Source organism: Monopterus albus, unplaced genomic scaffold (assembly GCF_001952655.1).
Source record: "Monopterus albus unplaced genomic scaffold, M_albus_1.0 scaffold425.1, whole genome shotgun sequence".
Lineage (NCBI taxonomy): Eukaryota > Metazoa > Chordata > Actinopteri > Synbranchiformes > Synbranchidae > Monopterus > Monopterus albus.
This window is the reverse complement of record NW_018128305.1, coordinates 201833-214479: the sequence shown is the minus strand read 5'-3', so window position 1 is coordinate 214479 and position 12647 is coordinate 201833. Positions and strand designations below refer to the sequence as shown.

The 12647-nt window shown below is 40.5% G+C and overlaps 2 protein-coding genes across 2 annotated transcripts; both read right to left on the bottom strand.

The window, feature by feature from the left end:
• Positions 1 to 6: 6 nt before the first annotated feature.
• On the bottom strand, positions 7 to 7013 carry LOC109952008 (E3 ubiquitin-protein ligase TRIM39-like). Its single transcript, XM_020586832.1, has 9 exons — positions 6933 to 7013; positions 5610 to 6241; positions 4535 to 4778; positions 2267 to 2709; positions 2009 to 2104; positions 1488 to 1721; positions 1087 to 1234; positions 979 to 1005; positions 7 to 884 (listed from the first exon to the last, which is right to left on the bottom strand). Exons 2-9 carry the CDS (start codon positions 6123 to 6125, stop codon positions 343 to 345), a joined length of 2250 nt encoding a protein of 749 aa, XP_020442488.1. The 5' UTR covers positions 6126 to 6241; positions 6933 to 7013; the 3' UTR covers positions 7 to 342.
• A 249-nt stretch (positions 7014 to 7262) lies between these two features.
• LOC109952010 (E3 ubiquitin-protein ligase TRIM39-like) lies at positions 7263 to 12346 on the bottom strand. Its single transcript, XM_020586834.1, has 7 exons — positions 11471 to 12346; positions 10567 to 11155; positions 10349 to 10444; positions 10032 to 10265; positions 8953 to 9100; positions 8853 to 8879; positions 7263 to 8766 (listed from the first exon to the last, which is right to left on the bottom strand). Exons 2-7 carry the CDS (start codon positions 11143 to 11145, stop codon positions 8237 to 8239), a joined length of 1614 nt encoding a protein of 537 aa, XP_020442490.1. The 5' UTR covers positions 11146 to 11155; positions 11471 to 12346; the 3' UTR covers positions 7263 to 8236.
• Between the last annotated feature and the right edge of the window lie 301 nt (positions 12347 to 12647).

Here is a 12647-nt window from a genome sequence, read left to right as displayed (position 1 = left end):
TTTTTCATTTTGTGTTTACTAGAACAGCACTTGCCTCTGAGAAAAGCAATTCAACAGACCTCAAAGGACCAATAGGTCCTTTCAATAACAATTAGATTCTGTCCACTGAATTAAATTTTCTAACAGTGTATGTCGGAAATTATAGTTTAGATGTAGTAGCTACATCTGTAGCTAATAACATTAGTCAACTCTTTCCAGATTTTAAGATTTGAACAAAGTAGGTAACACAACATGGCAACCTAATTTGTTATACTTATGCAATAAAAAAGCTTTCCATAGTCGATTTTACCAGGATTACAATGCTATGGTACACATTCTTCAATACTCATCCATGTCCTGTTCTCATTGTGTCACAGCAGAAATAATCAAAGGCTGTACATTTTTCTGATCTTGGTTTACATGTGGACTGAAATATGGCAGAAGCTCATCACTGAACAAGCACTCGGTGAATGAGTAGATGTGAGACTTAGCAGTCACATCGTAAAAGGAGACAAGACCTTCCTCGTAATCCACAAACACTCCCACCTTCTTTGGTTTCTCTTTCAGGGAAAGATGAACTGGTGGCATTGCCAGGGCTGCATACTTTTCATCTTCATAATGAACAGTAACCCAGTAACCGTTGTCTGGATTCAGCGAGAGTTTCCCCCTGCGGTTTGCGTTGCCTCTTGCCACACCCAGATCCCAGCCGGTCATGTTCCTGACCTCTACCTCCCAGTAAGACTTCCCAGAGGTCAATCTGTTGCACCCCAGGACGCTGCCAAACAGATCAAACCTCTCCAGGGAATCCTCTACTTCCTGGTCTTCTCCTCCATTTTTCACTTCCTTCCCATCATCAGAAATAACAAGGTGCCGGTACGCAGTAGCTGGATCCAGCCTTACGTCCACTGTTAAGAACAAGCTGAAAATAATTCTATGATCTCAACAAAATGGTCTTATTTTGCAACTTATCATTAGGAGGAAGCAGAGTTTATGACGCACCTGTAAACTTTGGAACTCTCTGAAGCTCTGTGAAGTGAAAAGATAGTTTTAGAGCCAATGAGTGAACATTTTAGCTTTTAACATTTACCACCAGTATTCAGCTTTTACCAGTGCTGGTCAGATTCTCCAGCTTCTGTTGAATTTGTTCCATCATGATTGCTGTGGTTTTCCTCATGGTCCCAAATGTCAGTGAAGTGTCGAGCTCTACCTCTGGCTCATGTCTGAGGTCATCCAGGCCTTGAAGAGATGGGTATCTCTGAGAAACGGAAAGACAAAGAGGTCAACTGACAGACAAACTGACACTAGTACCTAACAAAACACCAGTAGACAATATAGCACAAAAGGTAAAGTAATGCTCTACATTAGAGATGTCATCCCTGAAAGGTACAGGCAAGAGAAGAAGTAACTTCACTTAATGCAGCACTTGAAAATACACACCTTCTCTTTAGCTTTGAAGCTTCTCACCTCAAAAGCACCACATTCCTGAAATGTTCAAAGTTTCTTCTCACCTGCAAGAAGAAGATGTGATCCTCAGATGCAGATATTTGGTCCAATTCACAGATGGTCTCCTCGAGTCTTTTGACCTCTGATTTCAGCTCCTCTTTGATATTTTGTACCTCTTTCTCTAGGACCTTCCTCCTGTCCTTCAGAGGCTGAAGAACTTTTGCCTGGGCTTCCTCCACAAGGGCAAAAACAGCCGTGAACACGGCCTCAATATCCCACCAGTCTTTCTCCAGCTGCTCCTAAATTTTGTTGAAAATCATACATTGTCCATTTGACAATCTGTAAAATGTTGGATATTATGCAGAAAACCCCTTCACTTTGTACTCAGGAAGGGATGTGCATGTTTTTAGTGACATCCCAGAAGTGGCATCATTAGTTTTGATGAGCCTGTATTTACCTTCCATCTCTCCATTTAAAGCTTAGCTGCTATGATGTTTGAAAGTCAAGCTAAACCTGTTCTGTCAGCTGTGACTGTTCCAAACTGGATCAGATCCAGGACCAGTAATGTTCATCTCTTCCTTCTTACCTTGCAGCTCTTTAGCGACATATTAATTTCATCCAGCTTTGTTTCTCTCTTCTTGATTTTGTCTTGTAACTCTGTCTTGGTGTTGTTAAGTTTAGCCTGAAGTAGACAAACAGGCAAGTCAATACCCCAACAGCAAACCATGACAGAAGCTTACAGTTCTTGATTTGTGTACCACTATTTGGTGTGTTTGCAACTTTTAAAGTAAACATGCACTAGTGTCAAGACTTGTACAGTAGGACTGTCTATGTGTAAATTCACCTTCTTCTCGTCCCATTCTTCCTCAGCAGTGACAGCTTCCTCTGGACTTTCTTTCAGACAGCAAACACAAATGCATCTCTGTTGCCTCCTGCTGTACAGCTCCAGTGGGCGTCCATGCGTCAGACAGGCCCACTCATCCAAGTTCTTCACAGGTGATACCAACTTGTGGCCCTTCAGCCTTACATTTGAAGAATGATTTTCCAGGTGGCTCTTACAATATGAGGCAAGGCACACAAGGCAGGATTTCTCAGCCTTGAGTTTTATTGGCTCTGTGCAACTGTCACAGGCCACTTCATCATCCCTCCCAGTATATATATCATCATTTGTCTCAGGGGCCATTCTCTGCTGGTTGATAATGTCTCTCAGGGTAATGTTCACATCTGGGAATTCTTCACAGTCCAGTAAGCGGCTCTCCCTGGATGATGTAGGACCAGAAGCCATGTCTGCTTAAAGAGGGCACCATAAGGTCACTCTGTTTTGTTCACTTGTGGCATGTCAAAGAATTTCACTGGAGACATGTTTGCTTTGTATTTAAATATTTGTCTAGATAGTCAATAAATTACACATTATTTCAAAAAAGGCAATGTAATTTTGACAATGGGCATTGTTACCACAGATGGAACTACAGGATAATGGTAAATGCTAAAGCCTTGTGTACTGTATCAGTAGCACAAGCACAGAAGAGTAATGGAGTCACGTTTCAAAAGTCATAATGTAACATACGTACATCTTTTTGCACAAGAAGGAAACGTTAATACAATCACACTGTAACACTGTTGTAGTTCTCAGGTATCAACAGGGACACCGCCAGTGGGTGTGTGTGAGTCTTAAATTACAAATTTACAAAAGCCTCAAAGCATAAGCAACAAACAAAAACTCTCCCAAACCATCAGTTATGGACAAAACTCTATCTAAAACACAGCAGACAGTCACAGTGGATTTAATTGAACACATTTTAAAACTTACATTGTGAAGTATTAGAACAGTCAGCTAAAGTATATGTGATTATTCCTTTTAAAAGAAGCATAAGTTTAAAAAACATAGAAGAGAAGTACAATTTTACCTTTCAGCTATTCAGATGCTTCTTAAATCACAGGTGTGTGTGTGTGTCTCTCTTTCCCAGCCTGGGTGTATGTGTGTGTGTGTGTGTGTGTGTGTGTGTGTCTTTCCTTTGAGTCTTACTCTCTCTGCTAAGTTTCACTTCTGATTAAAAGCCCAGCCTGTCACTTTCTTTACTCAAAGAGTCATGTCTGCATGCAAATGACCAATGAAATGATCTGTTTGCCTGCTTCTGGGCGTGTCGCACTTTGAGCAGGTTTACACAGAGCAAACACTGGAACTAGTGGTGAGATGTTACTGGTACACTCACTGAGGTTTTATATTTACTGTCCACTGTTCACTGACAAGCCACGAAAGTGTTGATTTATGTGATTGTTTTCAAGTACACCACTGTTCTGTATAGATATTGTTGCTCATTTGTCCCAAAAACAAAAGGAAAAAGAAATTAAACATTGAATCTCACTGTGCTGTCTTTACACTCACACTTCCCTTAAAATAAATTGCATCATCCAGGCAGAATAAAATTAGTCATACAGTGTGTATTTTACAATTTACAAGCAATTATTGTAGTTCTTGTTCATGTACTGTTTCTCTAGCTCTACACTAATCATCAATAAGGTTTTACTGGCACATAACTGGGGAAAAAAAATAAGATATTGTTTAATTTCAGTAGGAAATAGTCAAATTAATTAGTTTAAGAAAATGTTTGACATTTTGGGAAGTGTTTATTCATGTTCTGGTGGAGAGTTAGATGATAAGATCAGTATCGGTGTCATATGGGCCTGTTAAGACTAGGGCCAGCTGCTGGTTAGCTTAGCTTAGCTTACAGACTGAAAGCCCTGGGAAACAGCTGGCCCGGCCTTGTAAGGTAAAAGTATTGGCCTTACCAGCACCTCTGAGGCTCATAGTTTAACACAGATACCCTTTTGTTTAATCAGTACAAATACAGATGTGCAAAAATAATATGGCACTCTTTTGTAACCCCACCCACCCAAAATGTCAGACACTTTTCCTTTATAGCAAACATCTACACATGTGGATGTGGATTATTCAACCATTTTGTTCCAGTGCTCTTGTACCCAAGTTGTCAACATGTTCATCCAATCATGAAGCCGTGTGGTGAAATCTCTGCACAGACAAGAAAGAAACATTAAAGGCTCAGTGGTTGTTGCGCAAAGTTTATGTTGCATTTTGTTTAATGGCTGGCGCCGGTGATGCAGACCTGTAAGAAGTGGAGGCTGTCTTCAGTCTGTGAGAGCTGCTCCAGTTCAGCATTACTCCTCTGTAGCTCAGAAATTTCTTCCTCCAGCTCTTTGATCGCCTCTTTAATTTGTGCCCGTGCCTCCTTTGAATTTTCCCCACAGAGGTTTACAGAACGCTCGATTTTTTCCACTTTACTCAGCCTGTCCTGAATTGTTTGCTTAAGTTTCATCTTTCTCCTTTTTAGTTTGACCTGTGGAAAAATATTATGTTAGTAGAACTACTGAGGCAGACGACATGCTACAGACACAGTGTACAGTAATTTACGTAAAAAGAAACCGGTGCTCATGTCACTGTGGCATGGTCATTTCTGTAAAATATGTAGCTGACGCAAGACAGACTGGCTTTTACTTTATGTAACATTTTTCATAATTGTTTAGGTATTTTTTGTATATGAGAATGTCTTTGAAACTATTTTGTCATACCAGTGATTCTTTTCCTCCTGTTTCTTACAATTAATACCAGATGTTCTCTAAATCTTGTGGCTTACCAACGGAAATCGTGCTTACACATGCTCATTCATGTTGTTCCCCACCCCAGTGAAATGGTCAGATACAAAATGCCAAATCACTGAAAACTTCTTTAGCACTCTCATAAATATGAAACCATAAAAATGAATGGAAGCAAATTTCCCACTAGTTTTGTAAAATGCACTATAGAAGATGCCAGTGCTGTATCCTGAACTGGTTTAATTAGTTTTAGTAAATCATATATTAAAGCCAACTTATGTGAAGGTACATAAAATGAGTCATAGTGTTAGGAAACTGTCTGCAGAATCTGCTAGCATTAGCCACCATAAGCTAGTGGCCATACTACACCAGGACAAACATTAGTAGCTAAATCCCTGAATGTGTTTTATTGCTTTTGAGTTCAGCTTTTCATTTGATAAGACTACTGTGTTGTTTTTCTGTCATAATTTACTTGATGACTCAGTTCTTCAGCCAGTAACTTTAACTGAGCTACATAATCCAAAGTATGGACTGACAAAGTCTTTGATAAAGTTTCCCCTTTTGTTAGACTTTACCTTCTTCTTCGCAGCTTCTTTGTTAATAGAAACAATGTGATGGCCCCTGTGATCTGTCTGGGAACACATGGCACAAATGCATGTTTGATCACTCCTGCAGAACCTGTCTAACTGTTTCCCATGCAGTCCACACACAGAGTCCTCCAGGTTCTTCACCACACTGATCAGAAGATGGCGCTCAAGGTCTTCACTCTGGTAATGTGGCTCCAGATGAATGTCGCAGTATGAGGCCAGACACACCAGGCAGGACTTGACTGCTTGACGTTTTGCTGTGCAGAAGTCGCAGGGAACCTCTCCAGCTTTTAAAGGCACAGCTGCATCATCACTCAGTAGCGTCTGGTCTGTTTTGAGCTGTGGCCTGGTAGGGTATAATGCCTTGCAGAGGGGGCACTGACAGACCCCATGGATCCTCCAGTATTCTCCTATACAGGCCAGGCAGAAGCAGTGTCCACAGGGGAGGGAAGTAGGGCTAGAGAACGTATCCAGGCAGATGCAGCACGTAGGATGCTCAGACATTCAGTCAAAACTTAACGCCTGCCTTTGCGTGTGTGCACATGCATGTAACCAGTGGTTGGATTTGTTGTGGTACTAGCAGGCACAGATGATGGTGCATTCAACTGGTTCCAGTATATCTGCAGACAAACCAAAACACATGTAAGAGCACACATACAAATTATTCATTCATTTGTAGTTGGTGGCAGGATTCCCAAACAGCTGAACTACTTTGTGAAAAACTGACAATGTACATGTGACACAAGACTATGACATAAAAAACCTGTCAGCAGAAAATGCCACTCAGTTGAGTTTATTTACCTGAGAGAAAAAACACTGTCCTTAATAAAACAACCTCATCTGGGCATTTCACAATGACTATATGTATTTCTTGTAAACACATTTGGATTTTGTCATTATCTAATATACCTGAACTGACAAACCTCCAGCTATGTATGAGTATTAATCACAGATTGTGTATTCTTTCAGAAGAGGTGCCTACGTCAGAGCCATTTCAAAACATTGCACATCCTCCAGCCAATCAGAATTGGGTATTCTGTCATCATGATAAAAGATTAAATTGGATAGATTTTGATTGATAAAGCTGTCAGAAATATGTACAATAGTATTTAAATATACAGTATTTCTATATCTCAGATTTGTGGATTTATGTTTTGACATGCCAGTTTAAATATTCGTGGCTGAAACTGAAACTGATAGTCATAACTTACACATACTACAAACACAGTTTGGCATTTCAGTCTGACAATAATCTACTGTATTAATCAAAATGTTATTTTTATATATCAGATAAGTGAAACTGAAACTCACATTTCCATTTTTAACTCCCAGCTTGTCTTCCCCAATGGCTCTAACAGTGTTGAGTTGCTCTCTTTGCTGCTGTTCCTCCTCTGTATAGGTACAGACACACCTATCGCTGCCAGCGAAGAGGGTGGCCCTGTTGGACTTTGTAATTTCCTGGTTGGTCATAAACTCTTATACAACTAATAAAGCAGGAGGTGATGATTCCGTGTTATAAATCAGGTGAGGCTCCAAAAACGGGCAACAGAACCAGTGAATGTGTTTTTCAGTAGTAATAAAACACATGTAGTGTATGCAGCTTTAATTCTAGTTTACTTCAGAAGAGTTAACTTTTCATTGAATGATCAGAATTAAAACAAATTGTCATGTAATTTAAAACATGCAACAGGTGATTATATCTTCATCTGACAATGTTGAAGGTGAGGTTGCAGTAAAAGTGTTACAAAAACATTTAAACCTTTCCAAAACCAATGGCTAACCAGTGTACTGCCAACAGTAGTAACTGAGCATCAATTCCAAGGGTGAGAACCATCATATACAGATTATATTTTAAAGAACTGTGAGATTTGTATTCCACTCTGCTGTGTGAAAATGAGTCTTAGATACAGAACGTGAAGGGAAAACATACCGTTACTAACAAGCTAGGCAACAAAGCTGCAATATTGTTATGGCATGTCTACACAGGAGGGGCATGGGCTGCATATTTTTACATTTCAAGTTTATTTTCTCTCGTGTGTTGGGCTCCGAGCCAAAAATGTTTGAGCTGCACTCACTACTCTGCCAGGACACATCCTGTATAGATGAGGGACTGAACCTGCTGCTGCTCTGCTAATGTGCTACTCAGCAAAATGTTATGCTACTGTAGATATTGTAGTAGAATGAAATAAGACCCTGCACATCAGGACCAACTATACACTTCAGCTGTAAAGCTATCCAATTGATATATACACCAATCAGCTATACACAGGAGTCAATGTGGGAGTTGGTTGGCACTCATGTCACTCTGCTACTCACTGTACATCTTCTGTGAACATATTTGCTTCCATAGATCTGTCAGGAAGATCACAAATATGTCGACCATTCAGTGAAAAACCTATGTAAAAAGGAGTAAAAACTGTGGACATGAGGACAAGTTAGTTTTTAGAAAATTCAACAGCGTCCCCACTCTAGGTGTGATATCACCTATATCAAGTCATGAAACTAAATTTTGTTTAGGTAGTTGCATTGTACATAGCTGATGAAATCTGCTAGGAAGTCATTTTAGCTGGCAAAAATCAATGATCAGGGATAGAAGAGCACTAGGAGTTTATTTCTCAGAAATAGGTAATAAGCAAAGGCTCTGATTTCTTTGCCTTGCTGTGCAGATAAAAGTATGGAAACAGTTTGTCTGTGAAATTCTCTCCTATAAAAGAGTAAATATGCACCTTCTCATTATTATTGTAGAAGGAGACTCTGCCTTCCTCATAGTCCAGATAAACTCCTACATATCTTGGCCTGGGACACAGGTAGAGGACAGTGTAGGGTGTACCTTGAACCTGATAATCATAACCCCTCTTTCCCATGGAAAAGAATCCATTATCTCTTTTTAGACTAATGCTGCCTTTTCTGATTACTGTTTCCTTGGCAACACCAACATCCCAGTCATTTCTCAGGCCCACTTGGACTTCCCAGTAGTGCCGCCCAGAGGTGAAGCCCTTTGTTCCAAAAATGACAGGACAGTCAAACTTCTCCAAGTCTTCATCGGATGATGAGGAGCTTGCCATTCTGTTGTACTTCAAACGTTTCCCAGATTCAGTCACAACAAGGCCAGTACCAGCAGTCCTTGGGTCGAAGCTGACTGACTCTGAGGAAAATAAGTTTAGTTAAGGCTCTCATCTTTAGTAATAACATAATTTAAGTCATAATTATGATTTCCAGTCATGAACGTACCTTTATATTGTCTCATTCTGGTCAGTTCTATAAGAAATGAAATCATATTTATGGGAAACTCATAAAATAAAGACATTCTCTCAAATGCAACAGATTTTACCTGTGACTGTCAACGTTTTCACTTCAGTTTGAAAAGTGTGCACAAGATAAGTCATGGCTCTCCTCACTGTCTGCATGCACAGGTCTGAGTAAACCTTGATCTTAGACCAGTCCTTGGTGTCTGATATGGAGCTCAGGTCCTGCAAAGTCTGATGATTCACAAACACATGATCGTGAGTGGCATAGGGCCAGACCTATTTTTTCCAGACCTAAGCCTCTGCACCCAAGCCAAATCATTGTCTGCTAGTCATGTGTCTTGACACACTGTCACAAAAGAACGTTAGGTTCAGGCTTAGGGGAGGACCCAAATGCAAACACAGACTGAGGGTTTGGTGAGCAGATACACAGACAACAGGAGTGATGACACGCAGAGACCAGATGATGCATCAGCCAGGCTGAGCGAAGGGAGGAGGATATATAGGCAGAGCAGCAGGTGGAAGCAATGGACAGTAATTGTGCACTGGGGTAAAGCTGGGGCAGGTTAGGGGACACAAGAAACCAAAATAAAAGCACCAAACAGGCAGCAAGTTCACAAACCATAACAGAGAAGAGCTCAACATTTTGGGAAATACTCTAAGTTTATTCACGGCTGAGTTAGACTGGAACATCAATATCACTCTCATGTCTGTATGGCAAATATAGTCAGCAGCCAGTTAGCTTAGCTTAGCATAAAAACTGAAAGCAGCTAGCATCTGTCCAAAAGTAACAAATCCTCCTTCGAGCACTTCTAAAGTTTATTAACTAACTTATTTATCTATTTATTATGTATTCAACAACTGAGGCTAACTGGCTGCAACTTTATACTGTATTTACTGTAAAGACATTAGAGCGGTATCAAGATCATCTCAATCTTAACTCTTGGCAAGAAAGCAGATGTTCTTATTTTTCTAACGTTGCACTGTTTACTAGCTAAGTAACCCTTAAAAGTATACACACATAGGCCTATGTGTGTTTACAATGCAAAGGGAGGGAAACAAGGAGACAAATAAGGAAAATGTGTGATTAAGAGACACATGCTGTGAACTCAGCACTGCATTATCAAGTAGTGAATGTTTGTTACTAATGAGAGCACTGACGAACCCGCAGAAGCTGAAGGTGGTCATCGGTGCGTGAAAGCTCCTCCAGTTCTGAGTGCTTTCTCTGCAGTGCTAAAACTTCCTCCTGTAGCTCTTGAACCTTGGCTTTGCATTGCTCTTCTGATTTTCTGAGCTTGTCCTCGATGTTCGACTTCAGCTTCATTTGCATCACTTGTACCTGACTCATCAGATTTTTGAAGAGCTTGTCACTGTCATCAATCTCTTTCATTGTTTTTTCCTATAATAAAGTAATGAAAATTATCGCATTAGCAAGTTTATAGTGTAAAATTCTGCATGTATAAACTTTGTCTCAATACTCACTGTTCTCATTTGAGATGATGCCGTAAATTCATCTATCTTGTCCATTCGTTCATTGATCATTATTTTGATCGTTGCTTTTTTAGACTCAATATTTTCCTGAAACATAGAATTTCAAGGCAACAAACATGATTAAATCAGTCTTTTTTTTCCCATTTAAGCTTCAGTTTACTCTCTTGGGCATTTAACAGAACTAACAAAAATAACCTGAACTGTCTTACTTTCTGTTGAGCCCCTTCTTCTTCCACGGGCACTGTCTCATGGTCTCTGTGGTCTCCCTCACTGCACAGCAGACAGATGCACACCTGTTCAACCCGGCAGAAAAGCTCCAGGATCCTCCCATGCTTCTCACACACCCTCTCCTCCAGGTTCTTCACTGGGTCGATCAACCGGTGTTTCATCAGGGAGGGAACTCTCTGGTGAGGCTCCAGGTGGGCTTCACAATATGTTGTCAAACACACCAGGCATGACTTCAGGGCGTTGAACTTTAATTCTGTGCACACATCACACTTCACCTGCCATGGTGTATCCTCATGTTTAAGTGTCTCCACTTTTCTTTTCTTTATTTGCACTGAAATCTCTGCAATGACTGTGTTTGTGGAGATCTCAGGCCTCACGTGGAACCTTTTATTACATGCCGGGCAGTGGCACAACTCGCTGTTGTCCCAGTGCTCACTGAGACAGGTTTTGCAGAAGTTGTGACCACAAGGTGTAGTGACTGGGTCACTGAAAACATTCAGACAGATTGAACACTGGAAACAGCCCTCTGGCATTGAGGTGAGGACACTTAATGATGACATTATGGGATTTCTGTGGGAGAAAAGATGATTTATATGCTCTATATTTATGCCATTTCAGACTTTTTACATACATATAATGCAATTTTTTTTGTCTGGTACTAAATACACACATAAAATCAGGACAAAACAGCCAGAAAGTTGGATAACAGTGAGGATGCAGGTATATTTTTAGGCTGTTTACAGTTTGGATCCAGACCCGCCCAATGACTCATTTTCACGTGAATCATCTTGCACATTTTAATTCTGAATTACATTGTTACAGTTCTGTATTTTAAAAGCAAAACCAATTGAAAGAACAGCAGAATTAATCGAAAGAATTACTCACCTGAATCTACTGTGTTCCTTAAGTAAACTCAAGGCTCTGAAGACTACGAAGTTATAGCACCAAAGACAGTTCAGTGCTAATCATGTCTTGTGTGGAAATGGGTAGATGAGCCCAGAGGAGCTGAGGCGGTGACTTTAGTGGGTGTGGTCAAGTGACAGAATTTTACTGAAATGAAACTTAGTGTTTCCCAAAAAAAAACTATGCGAGTGGAAATACTCACATTTGGGAATATTTGAGAGAGCATTTATTGTTATCATGAACACACTTCGCTTTAACATATAGCTAGTCACGCTTAACTAAAAGTAACACACAACCATTAAACCAGAGAAGTAGAAACTACACTTTAATATTTTGTATTTAAAGTAGGAAATACACTTATTCAGGTCCTTCCAAGAGTTGTGACAATCTGTGTCAGTCTGTCTGTACAGTAAATATTAAGCTACAGACTACAAACAGCTCACTGATTAACACGTTGTGTTGTTTTTTTAAATCTATACAAAAACCAAAGTATAATCTACAACATGACCCCCTATAAGAGTGTACATTATCTTTGTTATACTTTAGTTTTGCTGATTAATTCACAACATTCATTCAGCTACAGGTCGCTGATAGTCCAAGATGGCAAATGGACCAGCTCTGTTTCTGGCATAAAATAAGGAAACAAAAGCTTGGAGCAGCATGTCGGAGTAATGAAAACATATTCAAAGATCCCGTAGTTCAAGCACGCCTTCTTGAAATTGAAGGGGTGGTGCAAAACTACCAGAAAGGCCAGGCAGTCATCCCTGGCGTCCTCACGAGTGAAATTGATGTTGTCATCCACCGAGTTGATATGCTTGGTGAAAGCTTCTACCTCCTGGGTCCTGATTTTAACCCATGTGTCATCCACGTAGCGGAACCAATGGCTGGGAGCGGTGCCAGCGAAGGAAGCCAGGGCTTTCTTCTCAAACTCTTTCATGTACAGGTTGGCAACTATAGGAGACACTGGGGAGCCCATAGCACAGCCGTGTTGTTGCCTATAGAAGTGCCCCCTAAACTGGAAGTAAGTAGTGTTTAAACAGAGTTCCAGCAGAGTGCAAACATGGTCTGGGGTGAGGCTAGTCCTGTTGTTTAACGTGTCATCCTTCAGCAGTCTCTTCCTCACTGCCCTGACAGCCTCTGTGGTGGGGATGCAAGTGAA

Excerpts from the sequence above, each read along its gene's own strand:
- LOC109952008 (XM_020586832.1), bottom strand. The coding sequence starts at position 6,125 with ATGTCTGAGCATCCTACGTGCTGCATCTGCCTGGATACGTTCTCTAGC. Across the intron at positions 4,779-5,609 it reads AAGAAGCTGCGAAGAAGAAG|GTCAAACTAAAAAGGAGAAA; the intron begins GTAAAGTCTAAC and ends ATTTTTCCACAG. Across the intron at positions 885-978 it reads GAGAGTTCCAAAGTTTACAG|TGGACGTAAGGCTGGATCCA; the intron begins GTGCGTCATAAA and ends TGTTCTTAACAG.
- LOC109952010 (XM_020586834.1), bottom strand. The coding sequence starts at position 11,145 with ATGTCATCATTAAGTGTCCTCACCTCAATGCCAGAGGGCTGTTTCCAG. Across the intron at positions 10,266-10,348 it reads CATCATCTCAAATGAGAACA|GAAAAAACAATGAAAGAGAT; the intron begins GTGAGTATTGAG and ends ACTTTATTATAG. Across the intron at positions 9,101-10,031 it reads ACCACCTTCAGCTTCTGCGG|ACTTTGCAGGACCTGAGCTC; the intron begins GTTCGTCAGTGC and ends GTGAATCATCAG.